Source organism: Papio anubis, chromosome 8 (assembly GCF_008728515.1).
Source record: "Papio anubis isolate 15944 chromosome 8, Panubis1.0, whole genome shotgun sequence".
Classification (NCBI taxonomy): domain Eukaryota; kingdom Metazoa; phylum Chordata; class Mammalia; order Primates; family Cercopithecidae; genus Papio; species Papio anubis.
This window is the reverse complement of record NC_044983.1, coordinates 95,197,599-95,220,699: the sequence shown is the minus strand read 5'-3', so window position 1 is coordinate 95,220,699 and position 23,101 is coordinate 95,197,599. Positions and strand designations below refer to the sequence as shown.

General features: G+C 38.0%; 1 protein-coding gene across 1 annotated transcript in view; it reads right to left on the bottom strand.

Annotated features, from left to right (window-relative positions):
• VPS13B (vacuolar protein sorting 13 homolog B) overlaps window positions 1-23,101 on the bottom strand; it is an 876,795-nt gene that overhangs the window by 56,593 nt on the left and 797,101 nt on the right. The window contains exons 43-50 of the mRNA XM_031669315.1: window positions 18,860-19,015; window positions 10,536-10,799; window positions 9,806-9,889; window positions 9,452-9,627; window positions 8,772-8,942; window positions 8,232-8,433; window positions 6,887-7,075; window positions 4,386-4,532 (exon numbers count right to left, since the gene is read on the bottom strand). Of these exons, the coding sequence (XP_031525175.1) occupies window positions 4,386-4,532; window positions 6,887-7,075; window positions 8,232-8,433; window positions 8,772-8,942; window positions 9,452-9,627; window positions 9,806-9,889; window positions 10,536-10,799; window positions 18,860-19,015 (1,389 nt within the window). The remainder of the gene's footprint in view (window positions 1-4,385; window positions 4,533-6,886; window positions 7,076-8,231; window positions 8,434-8,771; window positions 8,943-9,451; window positions 9,628-9,805; window positions 9,890-10,535; window positions 10,800-18,859; window positions 19,016-23,101) is intronic.

Below are 23,101 nucleotides of genomic sequence, written 5' to 3'. Positions count from 1 at the left end.
ATAGATTTAAACCAACAAAGATCAAAAAAGACAAGGGCATTACATAATGGTAAAGGGATCAATGTAAGTAGAGCTAACTATCCTAAATATATATGCACCCAATACAAGAGCACCCAGATTCATAAACCAACTTCTTAGAGACCTACAAAGAGACTTAGACTCCCACATAATAATAGTGGGAGACTTTAACACCCACTGTCAATATTAGACAGATTAATGAGACAGAAAATTGACAAGGACATTCAGGACTTGAACTCAGCTCTGGACCAAGTAGACCTAATAGACATCTATAGCACTCTCTACCTCAAATCAACAGAATATACATTCTTCTCAGCACCACCTAGCACTTATTCTAAAATTGACCACATAATTGGAAGGAAAACACTCAACAAATGCAAAGGAACAGAAATCACAACAAACAGTCTCTCAGACCACAGTGCAATCAAATTAGAACTCAGCATTAAGAAACTCACTAAAATCCACACAACTACATGGAAATTGAAGGACCTGCTCCTGAATGATTACTGGGTAACTAACGAAATTAAGGCAGAAATAAATGAGTTCTTTGAAACCAGTGAGAACAAAGACACAATGTACCAGAATCTCGGGGACACAGCTAAAACACTGTTAAGAGGGAAATTTATAGCACTAAATTCCCACATCAGAAAATGGGAAAGATCTAAAATCGACACCCTAACATCACAGTTAATAGAACTAGAGAAGCAAGAGCAAACAAATTCAAAAGCTAGCAGAAGACAAGAAATAACTAAGATCAGAGTAGAACTGAAGGAGATAAAGACACAAAAAACCCTTAAAAAAAAAATCAATGAAACCAGGAGCTGTTTTTTTTTTTAAAGATCAACAAGATAGATAAGACTGCTAGCCAGACTAATAAAGGAAAGAGAGAAGAATCAAATAGACAAAATAAAAAACGATAAAGGGGAGATCACCACTGATCCCACGGAAATACAAACTACCATCAGAGAATACTATAAACACCTCAATGCAAATAAACTAGAAAATCTAGAAGAAATGGATGAATGCATGGGCACATACACTCTCCTAAGACTAAACCAGGAAGACGTCAAATCCATGAATAGATCAATAACAAGTTCTGAAATAGAGACAGTAATTAATAGCCTACCAACAAAAAATGCCCAGGACCGTATGTATTCACAGTCAAATTCTACCAGAGGTACAAAGAGGAGGCAGTATCATTCCTTCTGAAACTATTCCAAACAATAGAAAAAGAGGGACTCCTACCTAACTCATTTCATGAGGCCAGCATCATCCTGATACCAAAACCTGGCAGAGACACCACAAAAAAAGAAAATTTCAGGCCAATATCCCTGATGAACATTGATGCGAAAATCCTCAATAAAATACTGGCCAACCGAATCCAGCAGCACATTAAAAATCTTATCCACCAAGATCAAGTCAGCTTCATCCCTGCGAGGCAAGACTGGTTCAACACACACAAATCAATAAATGTAATCCATCACATAAAAAGAACCAATGACCAAAACCACAGTTATCTCAATAGATGCAAAAAAGGCCTTTGATAAAATTCAACACCCTTCATGCTAAAAACACTCAATAAACTAGGTATTGGTGGAACATATCTCAAAATAGTAAGAGCTATTCATGACAAATCCACAGTCAGTATCATACTGAATGGGCAAAAGCTGGAAGCGTTCCCTTTGAAAACCATCACAAGACAAGGATGCCCCCTCTCAGCACTCCTATTCAACATAGTATTGGAAGTTCTGGTTAGGTGAATCAGGAAAGAGAAAGAAATAAAGGGTATTCAAATAGGAAAAGAGGAAGTCATTGCAGATGGCATGATTGTATATTTAGAAAACCCCATCGTCTCAGCCCAAATCTCCTTAAGCTGATAAGCAACTTCAGCAAAGTCTCAGGATACAAAATCAATGTGCAAAAATCAGAAGCATTCCTATACGCCATTAACAGACAAACAGAGAGCCAAATCATGAGTGAACTCCCATTCACAATTGCTACAAAGAGAATAAAATACCTAGGAATCCAACTTACAAGGGATCTGAAGAACCTCTTCAAGGAGAACTACATGCCACTGCTCAACAAAATAAAAGAGGACACATACAAATGGAAAAACATTCCATGCTTATGCATAGGAAGAATCAATATTGTGAAAATGACCATACTGCCCAAAGTAATTTATAGATTCAATGCTATACCCATTAAGCTACCACTGACTTTCATCACAGAATTAGAAAAAACTACTTTAAACTTCATATGGAACCAAAAAAGAGCCCGCATTGCCAAGACAATTCTAAGCAAAAAGAACAAAGCTGGGAGCATCACGCTGACTTCAAACTATATTGCAAGGCTACAGTAACCAAAACAGCATGGTACTGGTACCAAAACAGATATATAGAACAATGGAACAGAACAGAGGCCTCAGAAATAACACCACACATCTACAACCATTTGATCTTTGACCATCTGATCTTTAACAAGCAAGGGGGAAAGGATTCCCTATTTAATAAATGGTGTTGGGAAAACTTGCTAGCCATATGCAGAAAACTGAAACTGGATCCCTTTCTTACACCTTATACAAAAATTAACTCAAGATGGATTAAAGATTTAAACTAAGACCTAAAACCATAAAAACCCTAGAAGAAAACCTAGGCAATACCATTCAGGACATAGTCATGGGCAAAGACTTCATGACTAAAACACCAAAAGCAATGGCAACAAAAGCCAAAATTGACAAATGGGATCTAATTAAACTAAAGAGTGTCTGCACAGCAAAAGAAACTATCATCAGAGTGAACAGGCAACCTACAGAATGGGAGAAAAATTCTTGCAATATATCCATCTGACAAAGTGCTAATATCCAGAATCTACAAGGAACATAAACAAATCTACAAGAAAAAAACAAACAACCCCATCAGAAAGTGGGCAAAGGATATGAACAGACACTTCTCAAAAGAAGACATTTACGTGGTCAACAAACATGAATAAAAGCTTATCATCACTGGTCATTAGAGAAATGCAAATCAAAACCACAATGAGATACCATCTCACATCAGTTAGAATGGCAGTCATTAAAAAATCAGGAAACAACAGATGCTGGAGAGGATGTGGAGAAATAGGAACACTTTTACACTGTTGGTGGGAGTGTAAATTAGTTCAACCATTGGAACACACTGTGGCAATTCCTCAAGGATCTAGAACTAGAAAAACCATTTGACTCAGCAATCCCATTACTGGGTATATACCCAAAGGATTATAAATCATTCTGCTATAAATACACATGCACATGTGTGTTTATTGCAGCACTATTCACAATAGCAAAGACTTGGAACCAACCTAAATGCCCATCAGTGATAGACTGGATAAAGAAAATGTGGCACATATACAGCACAGAACACTATGCAGCCATAAAAGAGAATGAGTTCATGTCCTTTGCAGGGATATGGATGAAGCTGAAAACCATCATTCTCAGCAAACTAACACAGGAACAGAAAACTAAACACCGCATGTTCTTGCTCATAAGTGGGAGTTGAACAATCAGAACACATGGGCACAGGGAGGGGGACATAACACACCAGGGTCTGTCAGGGAGCGGGGGGAAAGGGAAGGGAGAAATACCTAATGTAGATGTCGGGTTGATGGGTGCAGCAAACCACCATGGTACATGTATACCTATGTAACAAACCTGCATGTTCTACACATGTATCCCAGAACTTAAAGTATAATTAAAAAAAAAAAAAAAAAAAAAAGGAAAACATCTAAGATGCAATGGAGAGAGAGAAAAAACAAACTCTCCTCTCAAAATATAACTATTCATTTTAACTGTACAAATAACTGAAATTTAGATTTATTTTCCATATATTCTGCCATCAAGATGTTAACATAAATGAGCTAGTACATTTCTACATTTATTCTCCTCAAAACCACAGAGCTCACTGTTCGCAGATCCACGGCTCAGTTAGGCCCTAGCCTTTTGCCTGCATGTCTCCCCCAGGCACTGCAGCCTGTGAGACAGATGTGCTTTTCCATGTGACCCAGGAACCAGTCCTCAGGACTATGTGTCTGCTTGTAGGAGTCTAGTGAGCATGCTAGAGGACTGGGCTGGAGCCTCTGTGCAGATGGGGCACAGGCAGGACTAACCCAGCAGTGTGTCAGGGCCTCCTTCTTGGTAGGATTTCTGCTCATTAATTACCTTGGAAGCAGTGACCATGACATTCATGGTTTTAAGTACAACAAAAATAAGTGAATTTTTCTTTACCTACATTCAGGGTTAGCTTTTCATTTGCTGTAGGTTAAAGAGAAGTTGATCCTATTTATTGTTTCTTTATCAAAACTTAGACAAAAGAATCATGTTATTATTTGCTTACCTCCTTTCCAGAAAGGGGACTGGAGACAGATAGCTGTGGTTTATAAAATATTTGATATGGTGTATTGTTGATTATTGTAGTCTTGTCTTCAATCTGAATAATTTGTATACCTTGCTGTACCGTGGAGGAAATGCAGAACTGACATAACTACAAGATAATTGAGAAAAAAGTAATTTTGACAATACTGTAAGGCATATTAAAATCTCTTGAGTACTCCTAAAAGGTTATTTTATCTAATTGTCTTCCAGGACAGTACCAATTTTACCGTTTTTTTTCCCCAGAATATTTAATGGTATCCCTTTCAGTCTCAGAAATGTTCTGGCTCCTGTTGGTATTCAGTCTACAACATGGTGCTTTAGCAACCCCGTTACTTTTGCTGCTGTTATGTAGTGACAGATAAAAGACTTGTTTTCCGCTTGTTTGACCAATAACATCATAAAGTGTTTATTTAGAAAGCAGATATATGTAAATAAATGCCACTCATCTTGGCAGAATTCCACCCAGCCTCCCTCCTCCTCCTCCTCCTCCTTATGGTCTCCCAGCAGCTACCTCGCTAATGACTATGATGAACCAAGGAGAGTTCTAAAAACTTCAGTAATGACAACGAAGACAATAAGGATTGACCTTCATATATTGCAATATTGTGTTCTACTAGTTTCAAGTGCTGTATACATATTAACTCAAAAAATTCTCACAGTACCTACATGGTGGAGTTACTATTATTAACCCCATTTTACAGAAGAGGAAAGTGAGGCACAAAGAGGTTAAGTAACTTCCCCAAAGTCACAAAGATGAATAGGGTCTAACTAGGGGGTTGGAACCCATGCAGTCTGGCTCTGTGGTGCTGCTCTTAACCACTACATGTATCATTTCATTACCTTACCATGTTATGCAAGGAACTGATGCACAGAGAAGATGTTTCTTGCTTAAACATACCCATCTAGTTAATAATATCAGAACACTGGTTTTCAAAGGGTGGTCTGGGGACCCACAGGGGATCTCTGGGCATGGGGTCCCATGGTCAAAACTATTTGTATAATAATAGTAAGATGCTATTAATCTTTTACAATTGAATTCTCTCATGAACATACAGTGGAGTTTTCCAGAGGTACATAACATATGATGTTATTACTGTGATAGCTAATGGAATATATCTTTGTATATTCTTGTGTTTTAAAAGTTTCTGTTTTAATTTCTAATCTGGTCAATATTGATATAACCCACAGAAACAAAAGGTCTTTGGGGGTAATCAATAATTTTTAAGAATATAAAGGGGTCCTGAGACTAAAAAGAGTATAAAGAGGTCCTGAGTCACTACCAAAGCATAATGAGACATCAATATGTTTTCCAACAGTACATTCATTGATTCACAAACATTTATTCAACACTTGTTGTGGCTACTTTGTTAGGTGCTAGAGATATTGGGTGTTGACTGAATATTATAACATTTTTTCCAGGTTTTGATGGTAGTTCTCAACTTACAACTATTCAACTTTGGGTGATTCATGCTTACAGCTCTTTGCCATTTACACCCATGTTACAGTACTTTGGCTGTCAGAGTATAAACATGTGTTGCCCAGACAACTCTGAGGAAATGGATACCAGCCTTGAATGCTGAAGAAAGATCAATTTCTTTGTATCAGGGAAATTTATTTTTTTAAAAGTCACCAAATGACCCTAACTTTTCTCAAAAGACTTTTCAAAGACACCTGTCAAAAATATAACTTCTCCCCTGAAAAAAGTCATTCTGAATTCTACTACTTTGATGAAGTATCCCCTCTTTTTCTAATTTGGGACAGCTAAAATAATGATGATATTAGAAGTACAGCATAAAACTTCTGCACGGTACACTGTGATATTGTACTTTCATAAGTGATGTGATTAGTTATATTATTCAGCTAGTTGGTTTTAATAGACTTTAGATTTATGCTGAAAAGCACATACCATTTATATTTAAATAACTTACTTTTTTGTATCTATCTCTAAAACATGGACACCAGTCCACTGTTCAAGAATATAACTTCCTCTTATAACCATGGTTCTAGGGGAGATTTAGAATTGATCCACATAATTTTGCTCAGGATGTCCTTTCCAGAAATATAACCTTTGCTGCAGGAGGAGCCTTTGTCCTTTCACTCTATGCTCAGAATGTTAGTGACTCTACTTTCTGCTCTAAAGAAGGAGGCCAAGTACAATTTGTGGATATTTTGGAGTAAGTTCATTTTCTCCCCACATACTATAAATCAAGTGACTGCTGAGTATTCTGAAATAGAACAATTATTGGATAAATTATGTGACACAACTTTTATCACTGGTAAAGAAAAAAAAGCACTGTAAAACAGAGAGGTCTAAGAAGTTAAGAAATCAAATGTTTTACTATTACAAATTGTTTAGAACAAGTAATATGAAAAAGGTATTAAAAAGAAAAAGGCAGATTCATTTTAAACAGGTTAAGGGGATGGCATGCTATTTCCTCCCAGCCACACAGACTTTGATCTTACCTTCTGATGTCCTGGAAAAGCACCAAGTCTTACTTCAGTATCAACAAATGCTTCTTCATCCAATGTCACAACTTCGCCATTACCTCCATCTTTCCACTTTGGAGATGTCAGGTTATGGACCAGTTTAATTGCTACTGACTTGTGCACAGTGTTTGTATTTGTCCAGTATATTCCAATTTGAAAAGCTTCCTGGAAAAATAATGCCTCAATTATAAAGTAATTTTCTTAACTTTGATATTTTTTACTTCAATCCTCAGGCTGTTTTAAAAATATTATATAATAGGTCTACTAAGGCTACCAAATATCCCTCCATGGTTTGTGTGTGTGTGTGTGTGTGTGTGTGTGTGTGTGTTTGTAATGGCAACGTACATTTTATTTTGGCTCCCAATGTATTTTTATTTTTGTACTCACAATGGAATTCATATTTACGGGAGGGAGGGGAAAACCAAACCCAAACAGTGACTACCCTGTAAATACCAAAGGCTTTAAAAACTGAAGGTTTCATCTCATTTGACAAGAGAATAATATCTAACATTAGGTCCACATAGGTCAACATTCCAATTCCATAAGGTAACATCATCTGATTTTACAAAAAAAGAAAAAATGCAATTGAATAAAGATGTTTATGACCTGGAGCTCAAAAAAGGATTCTGAAATTGTTCTCTATCAGAAAGACATTGTATTTAGGAGTTCCTTTTACTCTATTTTTTTTTTTTTTTTTATAGATTTGTGTGTCTTCTTGAAACAGACTAGCCTTATGAAGAAGGTTTTGTGACAGCATATAAAATCTTCCTGTGATATTTTGGTTCGCAATTAGGTTTCTCTCTGTGTCAGTAATCATTCCATATTGTTATAATCAACAACTGGGTAGACAGCCATAATTATGAACATCCAAGTCCACTTATAAAGGAAAAGGGGCCCTGACAAAAACAGTTGCTCTGAAATCCTCAGTATCTTGCAGACTGCAGAGAACTTCCTGAAGAACAGCAAAGAATACCTAGGGTATGGATAAGCACACATGATGGCTATATTTCCTTAATATATACTGATAGACCAGCCCGAATACTTGTCAAATATCCTATGCCAATGGAATGAGAATGTAACTAATCCAAGTTATCAAATTTAATGGTAACTCAAGCACCAATAGTGTTGATGGTTTTTTTTTTAAAAAAAAAGACATCAGAAAAGTCCTTGAATATTCAAAGACCATTCCATACCTCTTACATATGCATCTAAGAAGAATTTTTCACAACTGATTCATTCTGTGAAGATCATAAACACAACTTTACAATAAAATCTACTTGTTGAGAGATAAGAATTCATATTAATTAAAAAAGTTTAGTACCTGAAAATTAGGAGGAATAATAATTTTGCCAGCAGGAACCTGTAGAACAATGTTCTCTCCTTCAAATAGCCAGAGGTCCCATTTGGACTCATTGATAAGCAGGGCCCAGGGCAGAAGTTCTATCAACAAAGTTCTAACATATGGCTTCCAGATTGACAGCTTCACTCGCATTGGGCTATCCCACTGACTTAGCTGTTCATTCCTGTTCCAAACACCATATTCAAGAGACTCAATGAAATATGATAACTTTAATATTTGTGAAATATGTTTAAAGATTCCAAACACACCATGTTCCTGCATGATACCTCCTCATACCAGAATCTTTCAATGCTAAATTTGCATGCAGGAGAAAGCAACTTTTCATGCAATTATGATCTAGATCATGAATAAAGAAATCTACAAAATACACCTACTAGATGATAAAAGGTAAGAATCTGACACATACATGCACACACCACTTATGGTATTTAATATTTTTGTGAATGATCATTTGTTAATATTGAGAAATTTTTGTAGAAAAAGATCACTGAAGAATGTTACCTGTCAGAATCCTTCTTATTATAGGGCCATATGGGTTGAAGCGACTTTTCTGGCCCATAGAATTCGTCAAGGATCTGATTAACTGTGCCTCTAGGGTGTACCTTAGTGGCTATTTGCTTAATGAGGGATGTTGAGATGGGAACTGCACAATCTGAAGGATCATATTCTTCTCTAGGAAATTGAAAGAAAAACCAAGAATAAATATCAGATTTCTAAAGTGGTCTACAATTTATTGAAAAATATCTAACTACAAATGTATTACAGACCAACACCTTTTTGGTAGATAGAGTCCATTTATGGGACAGTGTGTGGATGATCTGGGCCCTGGCTTTTCCTCTTTCTTCCCCCACCCCTCAATTCCTGGGTGTTGATCTCTATTCACATCTTCTTTCACTACAGAAGTCATGTGTCAATGAAATCGAAATTAAAATTTCTGATGATTCCTCTTGATTATATCTATGCTTAATGAGAAAGGCTGATTTTTATGTAAAACTACAGATGAGAATAAGAGGTCACTAGGCAGGGCAATTTTAAAATAACATTCTCATAAGATAAGAAATCATACAAAAAACTCCCTCCACCCCATCTTCCCACCCACCTCCTACCCTCCCCACCCAGTGCAAGGTTACTTTTCTACTTAATTTCTCTTAGGAAAATGTAGGGAAGGATTTTTCTAGTACCTTGCTTGGAATGTCAGGTGATGTACAAGGTCAGGTTCTATGTTTTGCAGTGGTTTTTCCTGCCCTTTTCCTGGAATAATTTGTGTTTCACTCAATCCCAGACTCCTTTTCTCCAAATGTATGATAATGGGGTCTGGAAGATGACTCTTCATGATAAAAAGAGGGCTGAACACAATCTATAAAAATAAAAGGACAGAACAACTTTCATATTTGCTTTGTTGCAGTATTCCAGCTGTTTGATGCTGAAACAAACTTGCAATAAATCTCTTCCCTAGGTCACTCTGACCTTAATTTATTTCAGAACAGGAAAGGTCAGAGTCATATACCATATTTTAGGATTGGGAAAGCACTCACCATTCGTTGTTGCACTTGAGAGTTGGGTTCTAAAGTCAAAACTGTGCACCAGACATAAATAATGGAACTGTTTGAAGATGGCACCTGCACATGAAATAGAAACGGGTCCTATTGAGTACTAAGCAGTTTACTAATTAATCAAAATAAGGCACAGATATATCAGTTTGGAAGATTAAAAAGAGTTTAAAGTTATAGAGAAAAAGCCATTATTTAAAAGAAACTAAGCAAAAACAGACTTCATTATGGCATAAAGCAAATGTGCAGTGAGTCGACGGGGCCGACTGTTTCCATGAAGACAAAGAGATTGCATAAGGAGAGATATAAGACTGACTGGCAAAATGAAAGAGAATTTATCCTTTATGGGAATGAAAGTGATGATGGTAAAGACTGAGGAAGAGATAAAGTAACAGACCATCACAAAAATCCTTAAGTGAGACGGATACCACCCCCAGTCCCACCCCACCCCTAACCCTGGGGCAGCAGGATCTTTTTCAAGATATCACTTGCATCTGGGAGGGACAGAGTCTTGGCTGTAAGAACTACTGGAACTGATACAAATGTATTGTTGTGGGATGGGGAGTAAACAGTTTGAGAAGTACTATTCAAAGCCTTTCTCCCCCCTTTTTTATATATCACTTTTTAATAAATTAAGTGCTATACAAGTAAAGAACATTTTGAGAAAATTTCAATGTTAAAGCTGCTCTACTCTAGATTGAAGTTCTTTTCAAACCTGAATGACAATGCTGTATTCAGGGGCTTTGGATTCCAGGCGCACATCTCTTGACCAGTCTTCATCTCCTTTGGCCTTCACACACAGCTCTGTCAGTTCATTGTTTTCTAGTATATATGAAGGCAGTTTCTGTTTGGCTGTGAGGCAGTCAAAATGTTCCCGAACTACAGCTTGTCCATCTTGACCAATGTAATGCTGAACGACTTTTAGTTCTATGCTTTGAGACAAGTAACTACAGATGATCTGTCTTCCACAGATGATAATCTAAAAGACAGTAAGTATATAAGTCTTTATCAATTCAGACTTCATTAACTGGAAATATGTTATCGATCAAACAAAATAAACTATGTTGATGTTAATGGAAAGAAAATGAAGTAATTAGCTTAAACAGTACAAGAAGGAAAAAAGACTTGAAGTCAAGAAGAAATTTTGCTTTGGCCATGTTGAGTTTGCTATTTAAAGGACAGACTCCTCCATGGAGTCCAGTACTCAATTGAAATGCTGGTCAGGTGCTGGCCAGAGACAATGTGGCGGTGGAGATAATGATTTGTGAAAGGAAAACCTTGCAAACATGCATGAACAGAAGATAGTTTACCTGAAAGAGAGGGTAGAAGCTCAAACCCAGAAACTGACCAATACTCCAGGGGCAGACTCAGGGTGAGGAGCTAGAAAATGGGGCCAGAGAAGAAGGGGTGAAGGAGAATAGAGGTGAATCGGGGACAGTAGTTTTGCTGAAGCCATAAGAGAAGTGCCTGCCCAGGAGGTGGCAGTGAATCTTGTCAAGTGATGTACAAAAGGAAAAGACTGGGAATTGAAAATCATTTAGCTCTGGTAATTGAGAGGGCAACTGTGATCAATCCATTCCTTGAAGTTGATTTTCAAGGGTTTATTGCACTCTTATCTAGTAAGAAATCTCTGTACAAACAGATAATACAAATAATCTTTAATGCCAATATCTAATTTTAAAAATTTTTTTTCAGTTTATTTATTTCGTTTTTTTAGACAGGATCTTGCTCTTTCACCCAGGCTGGAGTGCAGTGGCATGATCACAGCTCACTGCAATCTCAACCTACCAGGCTCAAACAATCCTCCCAACTCAGCCTCCAGAGTAGCTGGGTCTACAGGGAATGCACCACCCCATCTGGCTAACATTTCTGTTTTTTTGTAGGATGGGGTTTCACAGTGTTGCCTAGGCTGGTCTCAAACTCCTGAGCTCAAGTAATCTTCACACCCCAGCCTTCCAAAATGCTGGGATTACAAGCATGAGCTACTGTGCCCAGCCTAAACTGTGTAAGTTTTATCTTTATAAACACACAGAATTATCCACTAAACCTATGGGTTATTCAACTTTACACCCAGGTAAGAGTATAGTTCATAGTAGGTATTAAGAAATGGGGGCCTTGGCCAGGTGTGGTGGCTCACACCTGTAATCCCAGCACTTTGGGAGGTCAAGGCAGGTGGACCACCTGAGGTCGAGAGTTCGAGACCAGCCTGACCAACATGGAGAAACCCTGTCTCTACTAAAAATACAAAATTAGCTGGGCGTGGTGGCACATGCCTGTAATCCCAGCTACTCGGGAGGCTGAGGCAGGATAATTGCTTGAACCTGGGAGGCAGAGGTTGTGGTGAGCCGAGATCACGCATTGCACTCCAGCCTGGGCAACAAGAGTGAAACTCCGTCTCAAAAACAAACAGCAAACAAACAAACAAACGGGGGCCTGGTATGATGGCTTATGCCTGTTATCCCAGTCGTTTGTGAAGCCAAGGTTAGGAGTTCGAGACCAGCCTGGGAAACATGGCAAGATCCCATCTAAACAAAAAATTTAAAAATCAGCAAGGTATGGTGGTGTATGCCTGTAGTCACAGCTACTTGGAAGGCTGAGGCAGGAATACCACTTGAGCCCAGGAGTTCAAGGCTGCAGTGAATTATAACTGCACCACTGTACTCCATCCTGGGTGACAGAGCAAGACCCTGTCTCTACAAAAAACAACAAATGTTTTCTTAAATTGGTTGAAATTGAAAAGATAATGCAAAATTTAATATGGTGGTGAATTTTTTTTCAGAAAGCAAATCCTTCTGTAATATGAATATTCACCATGACTGGAGAAAATAGGACTTTCATATACTGAATTTCCTATTTGTAATATTTTTCCAGATTATAATAACACACACACACACACACACACAGAGTATATGTATAAGTCTAAGCATATGATGTTTAATTTTAGTATGTCAACTTGACTGGGTCATGGTATGAGCAGACATTTAGTCAAATATTCTAGGTGTGTGTGTGAGGGTGTTTCTGAGTGAGATGAACATTTGAATTGGTAGACTGAGTAAAGCAGATCATCTTCCCCAACATGGGTGGGCATCATCTAACCAAATGAAGACCTAATCGAAGGAAAAGGCTAAGAGGAAATTCATTTTGCCTGACTGCTTGAGCTAAGGCACTGGTCTTTTCTGGCCTTTAGACTTGGAATGAAGTGTCAGCTCTTCTTGGGTCTTGTACCTGCCAGACTTTGGACTGGAACTTACACTGTTGGCTCACCTGGTTCTCTGGCCTTTGCACTCAGATGGGAGCTACACATTGGCTCTCCTGGGTCTGCAGCTTGCTGACTGCAGATCTTGGGACTTCTCTAAGATTATGTCACATGTTTCATAATCACGAGTCAATTTATAATAAATCATTCTTTTTCCACACACCCATGCACGTACATGTGTGCGTGCATAGGTGTGCACACATACACCCCCTCATTAGTGCTGTTTTTCTGGAGAACACATTCTCAGAGCAGCCTTACAAACTAGGTGCTACTATGACTCCCCATCTTAACAGACAGAAAATTTAACAGAGATATTTAATAACTTGCTTGGTGTTACCCAGTAAGTCTGGCCCAGAGTTTGTTGATCGTCACCCTGATTGTCTGTCATAAAATTAATATCTACTCATTAAGAAAAGTTAGAAACCATAAAAAAGAAAATAAGGGCTGCTCTTTATAACAGTTATGTTATAAAGACACCATTTCTTCCCTTCCCAATAGCTGTTCTATCCTTTCCTCTTATTATGAAAAACCCTCACTTGATTTGATTTGGTTAGTTAGCAAAAGGCAGCAAAGTACTCAGGGAAGGTAGACACCTCCCTTGGTCCCCAGTGGCTGTATCATGATTGGTACAAGCCAATCCTGTTAATTCCATTCTCCTTTTGCCATTGATTAGGGTAAATGTGGAACTCTGGATTGGCCAATAATATGAGAAGGGAAGACGGGTAAAAGGCTCTAGGAAAGATATTACTCCTTGATAATAAGGGAGACAGGTTGAGAAGGGAAGCCCTTCTTTTCTGTCACAGAAGCTGTTATCAGAGGATGTATACAGCTTTTACTGCCATCTGAGACCAGGCAGGCAAATCTAAGAGGATGACAGAGAAGCAAATACAACACTGGGTTGCTTAGTTAGCCAATACTGAACCAGCCTTCTTCCTCCTTGTTATGTGAAACAGTAAACATAAAATAGAATAGTATCTGCCTCATTAATTTGCTATGAAGATTAAAAAGCATATTTTGTAACTTCAAACTGAAAGCATCCTAATTGATACATTTTCCTATGTCATTAAGACTTCTCTGTAACCATCAATTTTAATGAACTATTATTTACAAAAATAAATATGAATAACTATTTATAAATGAACTATTATAACTATTTCTAGGTGGGGGTCTCGCTCTGTCACCCAGGGTGGAATGCAGTGGCAAGATTTCAGCTCACTGCAGCCTTGAACTCCTGGACTCAAGGGATCTTCTTGCCTCAGCCTCCTAAGTAGGTTGGACTACAGGCACATGCCACCATGCCTGGCTAATTTATTTTATTTTTTGCAGAGATAGGGTCTTGCTAGGTTGACCAGGCTGGTCTTGAACCCCTGGGCTCAAGTGATTCTCCTGCCTCAGCCTCCCAAAGTGCTGGGATCACAGGCATGAGCCACTACACTGGGATGAACTGTTATTTAATCAAAAGAAACCTGCTAGATTGAGGAACCAAAAATTAAATGTCATTGTTGTTTTAATTTGCATTATTTGAATGGTGAGGTTTAGCTTTTTCTCAAACATTTATTTCTCAACTATCTGCTTATTTGAATTTTCTTTAGAAGGAGCACATCTGTAAAACCAAGCTGTGCTTAACTGTTATATTTCCCTTAGATACTCTAGTCATTATAATCTTTTAAAACTATGCTTTCACAATAACAAACCATAAAAGTCAACTGAACTATGATCCTAAATTAGGAAGCAAACTTTTCTTTAGCATATGCTAGGGGTTACTAGACACTCATGGTAAGTCTTATGATGCCATAGCATTGCCTAACTTGAAAAACATTTGAAAACTCTGAAGCAGTATTTAACTCTGTTATTCTTGATGTGTCCAAGCCTGGCAATATATGCACATGGCTCTTGCTTCAGAACCTTTGGACCCCTGGAGATTTAGAAGAGAATTTTGCTGTCTCTCATAGAAACCACAGAATCTCCACAACCATCTGGGACTCACTTGGTTTATCCAAGACAAAGATCCTCTTGGTGGGTTTTTATAGTCTCATTTTCAACTAAAAAGCCTGTTAAATAGGCTTTCAAATTTGATAAAAAGAAAATTCTTAAAAGTGGCCAGGGAGGGAAGGCTACTTTAGATGAAGGAAAATCCAAAAATGGTCACTCAGTGGAGTAGTGTGCCTTCACGGCTGTTCCAGGGTTAGGTTCAGGAGAGCTATATCTGCTTTTCTTCAAAGTGGCAAACTTACAATGCCTTTATTTTGAAAATTATGGTTAGAATTTCAAGATTAATTTATCAGTTGAAGACAGCTACTTAATTTTTTTAAATGCACATTTTCTCTTTAATACACATTTCCAGGTTTCACACTAATTTCCCTCCTTCCTCAAAGCCACAAAGATGTGTATTGAAGATTTCCACATATGATTTTACTTAGCAGGTTTCAGAACTCTTATTAGATCAGTGCCAAGAAGAACAGTGATATTAAAGAATAACTCCAGAGCACCAGATGCATTGGAAAATGATATCTTAACCATGATTAAAAGTATGTGTATAAAGACACCATTATACATACATACATATGTACATTTGAGATTTTAGAGTAGTAAAGGTTTCTTCAACAAAAGGATGGGAAACATGGAAGCAAATATGTGTACATGAGTGGCTGTAGAACATACAAAGTTCCCACAAAATTTTCTGTGGTCAATTTTCATTCAATTGGGGAAAATGAGAGGGGTATAAGAAAATGCAGAGCACAGATAACCCAGCATCAATGTTAAAAAAGAGCTTTAGCCAATTCTCCATTATCCAGGGGGCGTTAAGGTCCATCAGGGATCTGCACACACTCACTTCCTCAAATGGGCCTAGTAATTAGGCAGCTGCAGTTTATTGCAAATTTTCAGGCCCAGGTGGGGGTAGAAGGAAAGAAGCCAAGATGTGAGGGAGGCAAGAATCCACAAAGCTCTTCTGAAGCTTGGTTCCCTTCTTCCTTCCTAACCTTGCCAATTGAGGAAATCCTATGTCTCTGATGTACTTTAACTAGAGCAAATCTGAACGCTAAACTACCCTGACAGCAAAAATTAAATCCAATTGAAAAAGACATTTAACATTTTTGCTTGTGGGTGTGTGTATCTGAGTAAGGGGGCAGGGGAGAGGTAAAACTGTCAGACATTTTTAGAAATGTATTTTTCAAATAACCAACTTTTATGACATTTGGTAGGTATACTGTTGCAACGTGTATAATATTTTGTGCAAGAACACTGTATATATTAATTTATCCCTGAAATTTAACATTGTTTCTTGAAAATATATAGTATCTATACAAGAATGAGTCACTACTGTTGTAACACAAAGATGTCCAACTAGTGTTACTCATGCCCGATAACATTTCATTAGAATAATTTTAAGTATGGTACACTGGGCTATGGCAGGAGGGCAGGCATGTTGTAAGCATTTTACATACACAAACTCAGTTAATCCTCACACTAACTTCCTGAGGAAGGCACTATTACTATCCCCATTTTACAGATGAGGAAATTGATTCACAAAGAGTTTAAATGACTTGCTGAAGATCACACAGCTAGCAAGCGGATACAGCCAAATTGCCTATGATCTTGACTACAAGGACATACCATTAAAACCATTTCTCTATGGAGGGACCCTGCCATTTCAGTAATTGATAAACGTTCTAGCAGCCACACTAAAAAGAGCTGAACCACCTGGGAAAGTTTAGACTGGAGCTATGGTAGTCAAATTGTGGTCCCTGGACCAGCAGCATCAGCAGCACCTGGGAACTTGTTAGAAATGCAAATTACAGGCCACACCCAATCTGAAACTCTGGGGTTGGGAGCCAGCAAACTGTGTTTTAACAAGCCCTCCAGGGGATTCGGATACACTCTCAAATTTGAGAAGGCCTAGAGAGAAGAAAACCAAGGGGAAACACGATAGCTTCCCTTATGTTTTTGAAGGGCTATAATGTAGAGGAGAGGTGACTTGTGGAGTCCTCACAACAAGTTTTGTGCTTGTTGTATATGCCTCATAGTTCTAGGGAAAGGTGGTGGAATGGTGAAAGATTTTTGGTTCAAAATTAGGAAGAAAACTTAGCTGGTGGTAGCCAACAGAAAGGGCTGCTGTGTGAGAGAATGAGCCTCTTGTCATCTGAACTATTCAAAGAGGCTGGATGACCTTTTCTCAGACATACTACTGAATGGGAAGGTGGATAAGACATTCTTGAAAGACCATGAGTGACAGAATCAGAAAACTAGTACATACTTACTGGGCAGATATTCATTGAGAGCAAATTCATGTAAGAGTGTTCTGAGCGCAGATGGGAGTTAGTGACACTTCTTGTTCTCTTTGGCTCAATGCTCACACTAGTAGGCTGGTCCCCGCAGGAATCCTTCAGTAAGACTCATTTGTCCCATATTTGTCTCTTCGTTTATGCTATACTGTCTACTTGGAATGCTCTCTCTTAATCCAAATTCTACATATTTTCCAAAGCCCAGCTGAAGTCGTATCTTCTCACTGAAACCTCTAAATTCCCTTTACACTTACTGTCAGTTTTATACATTGTTGGGCTTACATAAAATTGCAATTTAAAAGCAAAGATTGTTTCACATACTTGGTGTTTTCCATTTTACTTTGTTCCACTTTAGGCAATCAATAAATATTCTGAGGAATGCTCAGTTAATTGGGGAGTCTTCCATGCTTCTTTTCTGAGACTCCTCTGCTAGAGTTGAGTTCTCTTTTTATTTCTGTGGCCCACAATAATAAGATCATCAAGTCCAGCGCCTTGATTAGGTGCAGACCAAGAATGCATATGGTGTGGGTCCTACTGTTCATCTCGCTAGTAGCTTCCTGCTTCCTCCTTGGCATGCAGCAACAGAATAGCCCCTGCTGCTCCATAGGGGAAGCTCCCCTTTTCCAGGGACTAAGTGCTGTTTCTATCATGTCCCACAAAAGCTCTGGATAGACTGTTACAATCCAGATGTAAATGTATATGTTGAAATTCTAACGACAAATCCAGTTATTATGTGTGCAGTGAAGCCAGTTTTCAGATTTTAATACTTCCTTTTTTTCTTTCTACTCGTCATATGCTCCATGCTTGAAAAACATCTTTTAGAAACCACATTTTCACATCTCAAGAACACAAAGAAAGTGTCAGATACTTTTTTCCCTTTGCAGTCTTAGAACTTCAAAAACAGCCAAAAGGAAGTTTTATAAAATACGTAAAAATATGTGCTGAGAGCTGAGGTTTTATATGCCAAGAGTTAGGCTGCAGTGAATTTTTACTGCAGTTAATATTAACTCCTAGGAAAAGAAAAGCTTGCTGGAGACCCAGGCCCACTCTGTCATGGGAGAGTATCACAGCACTTCCTTACAGATCATTCTCACGTGTGAGAACCAACTCTTGGTTATCCGCTGGTGGATTATCCAGGGTTCCCACTACTCTTTGCTGCTTTTCCTTCTCAATAAAGGACTTTTGGCTATTTCACAGCTCATTAGCACCTCCACCAGAAGGTAGGTGGTGACAGGGAGAAGAGGTGAAACTAAAATCAGTAAATTTTACTGCTCGTTAGCAGCTCTTGTAAAAGAAGTGGGACAAAGGGTTTGAAGCCATCATCATTGTCAGGATCATAGATAAGCATTTATTAAATGCTCACATGCATGCTAGTAGCAGATATAACTAGGTATAACCACTGTGATTTTTAGAAAATTATTAATTATTTTCATTTAAGTTTCTTCTTCATTACACTGAATAATGAAGAGGTGTCTGGGTCAGGAACACAAAGAAACTTACCTGTTTTTGTACTCCATTGAGTCGCTGAACCTTGATGATGAGAGAAGCAGTTCGACCCCTGTACTGAATTGTTCTAATAAAAGTCCCGGCATGGTCCACACTGAAAGGCTCTGACCAACGCCAGTTGCCCCAACCTTCAATACAGATGTGTAACAGCTGGAGAGAAAAACAATAATCGTCATATTGCCAAACGTGCCAACAAAAACCTAGTCCTAAAATGAAAGTCTCATTGCTGGAAAACCTTTCCATTTGTAATATTTCGCATCTGTTTTCTTTCTAACCTGCATTATTCATCCACTTCCAACTTATTCCACCAGGCTAAGAATAGCAAATATGCCACATAGAGTCAATGTGGTTTTTCAGATCACATTTTAAACCTTCTTAAAAATAATTGTCCTATCAAATGGTAAAAGGCCTGCTGAACATTTGAGAAAAGATCATTTCATTCATCTGGAGGACAAAAAGGTTGAAGTGTGAGATCAAAGAACCTTGGTATTCGCTGATAGTTTATTCCTTCTTATGGCTAGACAGTAATTAAAGTTAAAATTTTTTTTTTTAACCATAAATTGCCATACCTTACTTTTTTCTTTTGATGAAGAACAAAATAGCAGTTTGAAGATGCAATTCATTTAATATACTCTCCTTATGAGATCAGATATATCAAATTAGAAATACCTTCAACATTTTAAATGTAAGATATGATGCATTTGTTCTATTTTTTTTGTTATGTACTTACTGTAACATTTACCAATTGAGTCTCCTGACACATATTTATATTTATTCATGTAGCATTGCCATGTCTGGTCATATTTGGATTTATTTTGGGGTCAGATATGTCCTATTTCTACTCTTACCCACTAACTGCAGCTGAGAAGATCAGTTTAACTACATGAGTATTCCAAAATATATATACAATAATTAGTAGTTTTTTAGGAAACAGGTTTAAATGAAAACAATGTTCTATGATTTGTAAGTATAAGGATAGAAATCTGACTTTTTTTTTTCTGAGTCTCGCTCTGTCACCAGGCTGGAGTGCAGTGATGCGATCTCGGTTCACTGCAACCTCCACCTCCCGGGTTCAAGCGATTCTCCTGCCTCAGCCTCCCGAGTAGCTGGGACTACAGGCGTGCCACCACACCCGGCTAATTTTTGTATTTTTAGTACAGGTGGGGTTTCACCATGTTGGCCAGGCTGGTCTTGATCTCTTGACCTCATGATCTGCCTGCCTCAGCCTCTCAAAGTGCTGGGATTACAGGTGTGAGCTTTTTATAGCACCTGGCCGAAAACTGATATTTTAAGAAAAATGTATTTATATCATATGCAAACAATTTAAAGTTTTCTTTCACATCACATATAATTTTTTAACAGAGCTAACCAAAGGTAATCTCATGAAAAACTCCCAATTAGTAGACAGAATAAAACTTTGAAAACATCCTGTAACACTATCATAAAAGGCCCTAATAATAAATACATTAAAGATTTACATGGAAATTGCCATAATATTAAATGTCTTGGTGGAAGCAGGTTATTTTTTAGTTTCAGCCTTAGGAGGAGTCCTGATAACATGCTTAAATTTAAAAAATTCCCAAGGTCATCACAGCATACGTTTTTGATGTTAAGATAGGGCTTTTTTAAAAGAAAAATCTGAATACATTATTTTAAAAAATCTCCTAACTCATCTCCCTGCTGTTAATACGGCCTCACTCCAGTTCTTCCTCCACACACAGCCAGTGATCTTGTGATAGGAAAAGGCTATCAGTTAGGTGACTTCTAAAAAAGGCTAACAGCTAAGAAAACACACGTGTGTGCATACACACACACACACACACACATCCCCTGGATAGCAAATACCTTTAGGGAAAATATGGTCTTATATACACTCTACAACATAAAAGTACCAGAATATCTTTGATGTTTAAATATTAGTAACAGAGAAAAAAAGAAAAATAGCAGTGTTTGGAACGACTTCAGTTTTTTATAGCAGCAACTGGGAATCAAGCTCAGGGTACACACAAAACTAAAAGAAATAAGAAAGTTGTTTTCTTTGGACAGACTAGTAGCTGGAAATGACAAAAAAAAAAATAATGAGGCAAGGTACTTAAGATCAAGCTCAGCTATATTTTTCCTGAACATTTCATAGACTCTAGAGAAAGTTTTAATGTACACAATGTAATTTTAAGTGAGGAATGTTCACATTTGCATATGAGCTCAGCTTTAGATAGCTGCTCACTCTGTGTACACAGCTTTTAAGGACTGGATACCACCAAGGAATATGCTGTCAGGTTTTGCTTGGCAGCTATTTGTTCTCAGAATGTTGGCACAGATATTTTCTTTGAATTATGAAAATTCAGATATGTTTGGATTTAGTTCACACAGGAAAATTAAGTGGGAGAAAAACATTTGTAACACTTCTTCCCACATGCATCATCAATGGAACATTTGTAATGTTTGGTCTACTGTTAAAAAACATCTAAATATCTCTGGCAATTAGATGCATATAATTCATTAGGAAAGGAACTACATTCTTAAGAGAGAAACCAACAAAAAGAAATTCAGGAGGCCTAGCAGTACTTCAGTTCTCCTTCCCATTGTGTAATCACCCCTGCCTGGGAACCCGCGGCACTGGATTTGAGCACTGGATGGCAGTGAGTGCTCAGATACCCACAGATGCCTGGCTAAGGTGAGAGGTTTTGTTCTTGCTGGACCCACTGACTAAATTTCACTGCTACAGGTACTGTAAGTCTCCATTTAGTAACGAAGACTTGCATACCTATTTTATTTCTCTACAGAAGGAAGCATAATATCAGGCACAAAAAAATGTGCCATCTGTGTTAGACCACCTGATTCAAATGAGATTTCGATCATCATCCAATACATTTTCATTACTCAAGTACTATAAGGAAGGTAATATGCTAGGCACTATGGAGGAAATATGGAGGAAGAGATGTGTTCTTTGCCCCACAAGGAGATTATGATCATATAGGGAAAATAAGGCAAGAACAAAAAACTAACATGAGGCAGTCAGGAAACGAGAGGAGCAGTCACATAGTAGTCCAGATAAGGAAGGGTCTGGATCAGGTTGCTGTGATTAAGAAAACATTGGGAAGCAGCTGGATCTCAGAGTTTGGGTAGGATTTCAACTGGCAAAGATGACAGTTCCTTCCCACGCCAAAAAGACAGTGTGAGATGTGCAAAGACCACACATGATCCGGACAAGGTTAACCATCTCAACTGGCCACAGAAAAGGGAACATGGATAAAGGGGTGGGAGATAAGGTTAAATACATAGATTTAGATTGTGACTGGCACTGATTTACTAAACTAAGGAATTTGCACATTATGCAGGAATTAGTGGATAGTCACTGATACCTTCCCTATAAGTGAGCAACGTGATGACAAAGAATGAGAGCACATGGGGAGGCAGGAAGACTGCAGGAGTTGGATGAGGGGCAATGTGGGCTAGAAATACAGGGGAGAGAAAGGCAACGGGCTTCACAGAAAATAACTATCCCTTCTGCCTGAAGCCCAAGACATTTTTTTTTAATACTTTATGTTCTAGGGTACATGTGCACAATGTGCAGTTTTGTTACATATGTATACATGTGCCATGTTGGTGTGCTGCACCCATTAACTCATCATTTACATTATGTATATCTACTAATGATATCCCTCCCCTCTCCACCCATCAATTTGGAAATTTTCTTTCACCTCTTTTCTATTAAGATTTTCCTTCCTTACTTCCCCTGCTATCATTCAATCTATCCAGGATTTTCAGTCTCTTTGGTCTACTTAGATAGTGTCTAATATTTTCCACTGCGGGGGAAAAAGTCAAACAGGAAGTATTCTTGTTGGAAGTTTTCGATGACAACTAAAACTAAGCAATAAGGCAGGTTGTACAGTCGCCACACTCGATGGAAGGTCCCAAGAGGGTACATTTTCTTTTGTTCCAGCAGACCCTGGCGCTGGCAGCCAGACTAAATTCATAGTTTTCCCATTGAAGACCTCAGATGGAAGCATATACAGTTTTCAACTCATTTTTTTTTTTTCTATACAAAATAGAACTTAAAACAGAATTACTGATCAGGGAATTGGGGATCAGCTCTGAGGACCACCCACAGTTTTGTCCAAAGGAGAATTCCTGAATTGATATATTTAGGAGGAAAGAAGAATAAGATAAAATCCCGGAAAAGAGTACACCAAGAAGAGAAAGAAAAAGTGGATGGTTAAATAAAAAATGTTAACC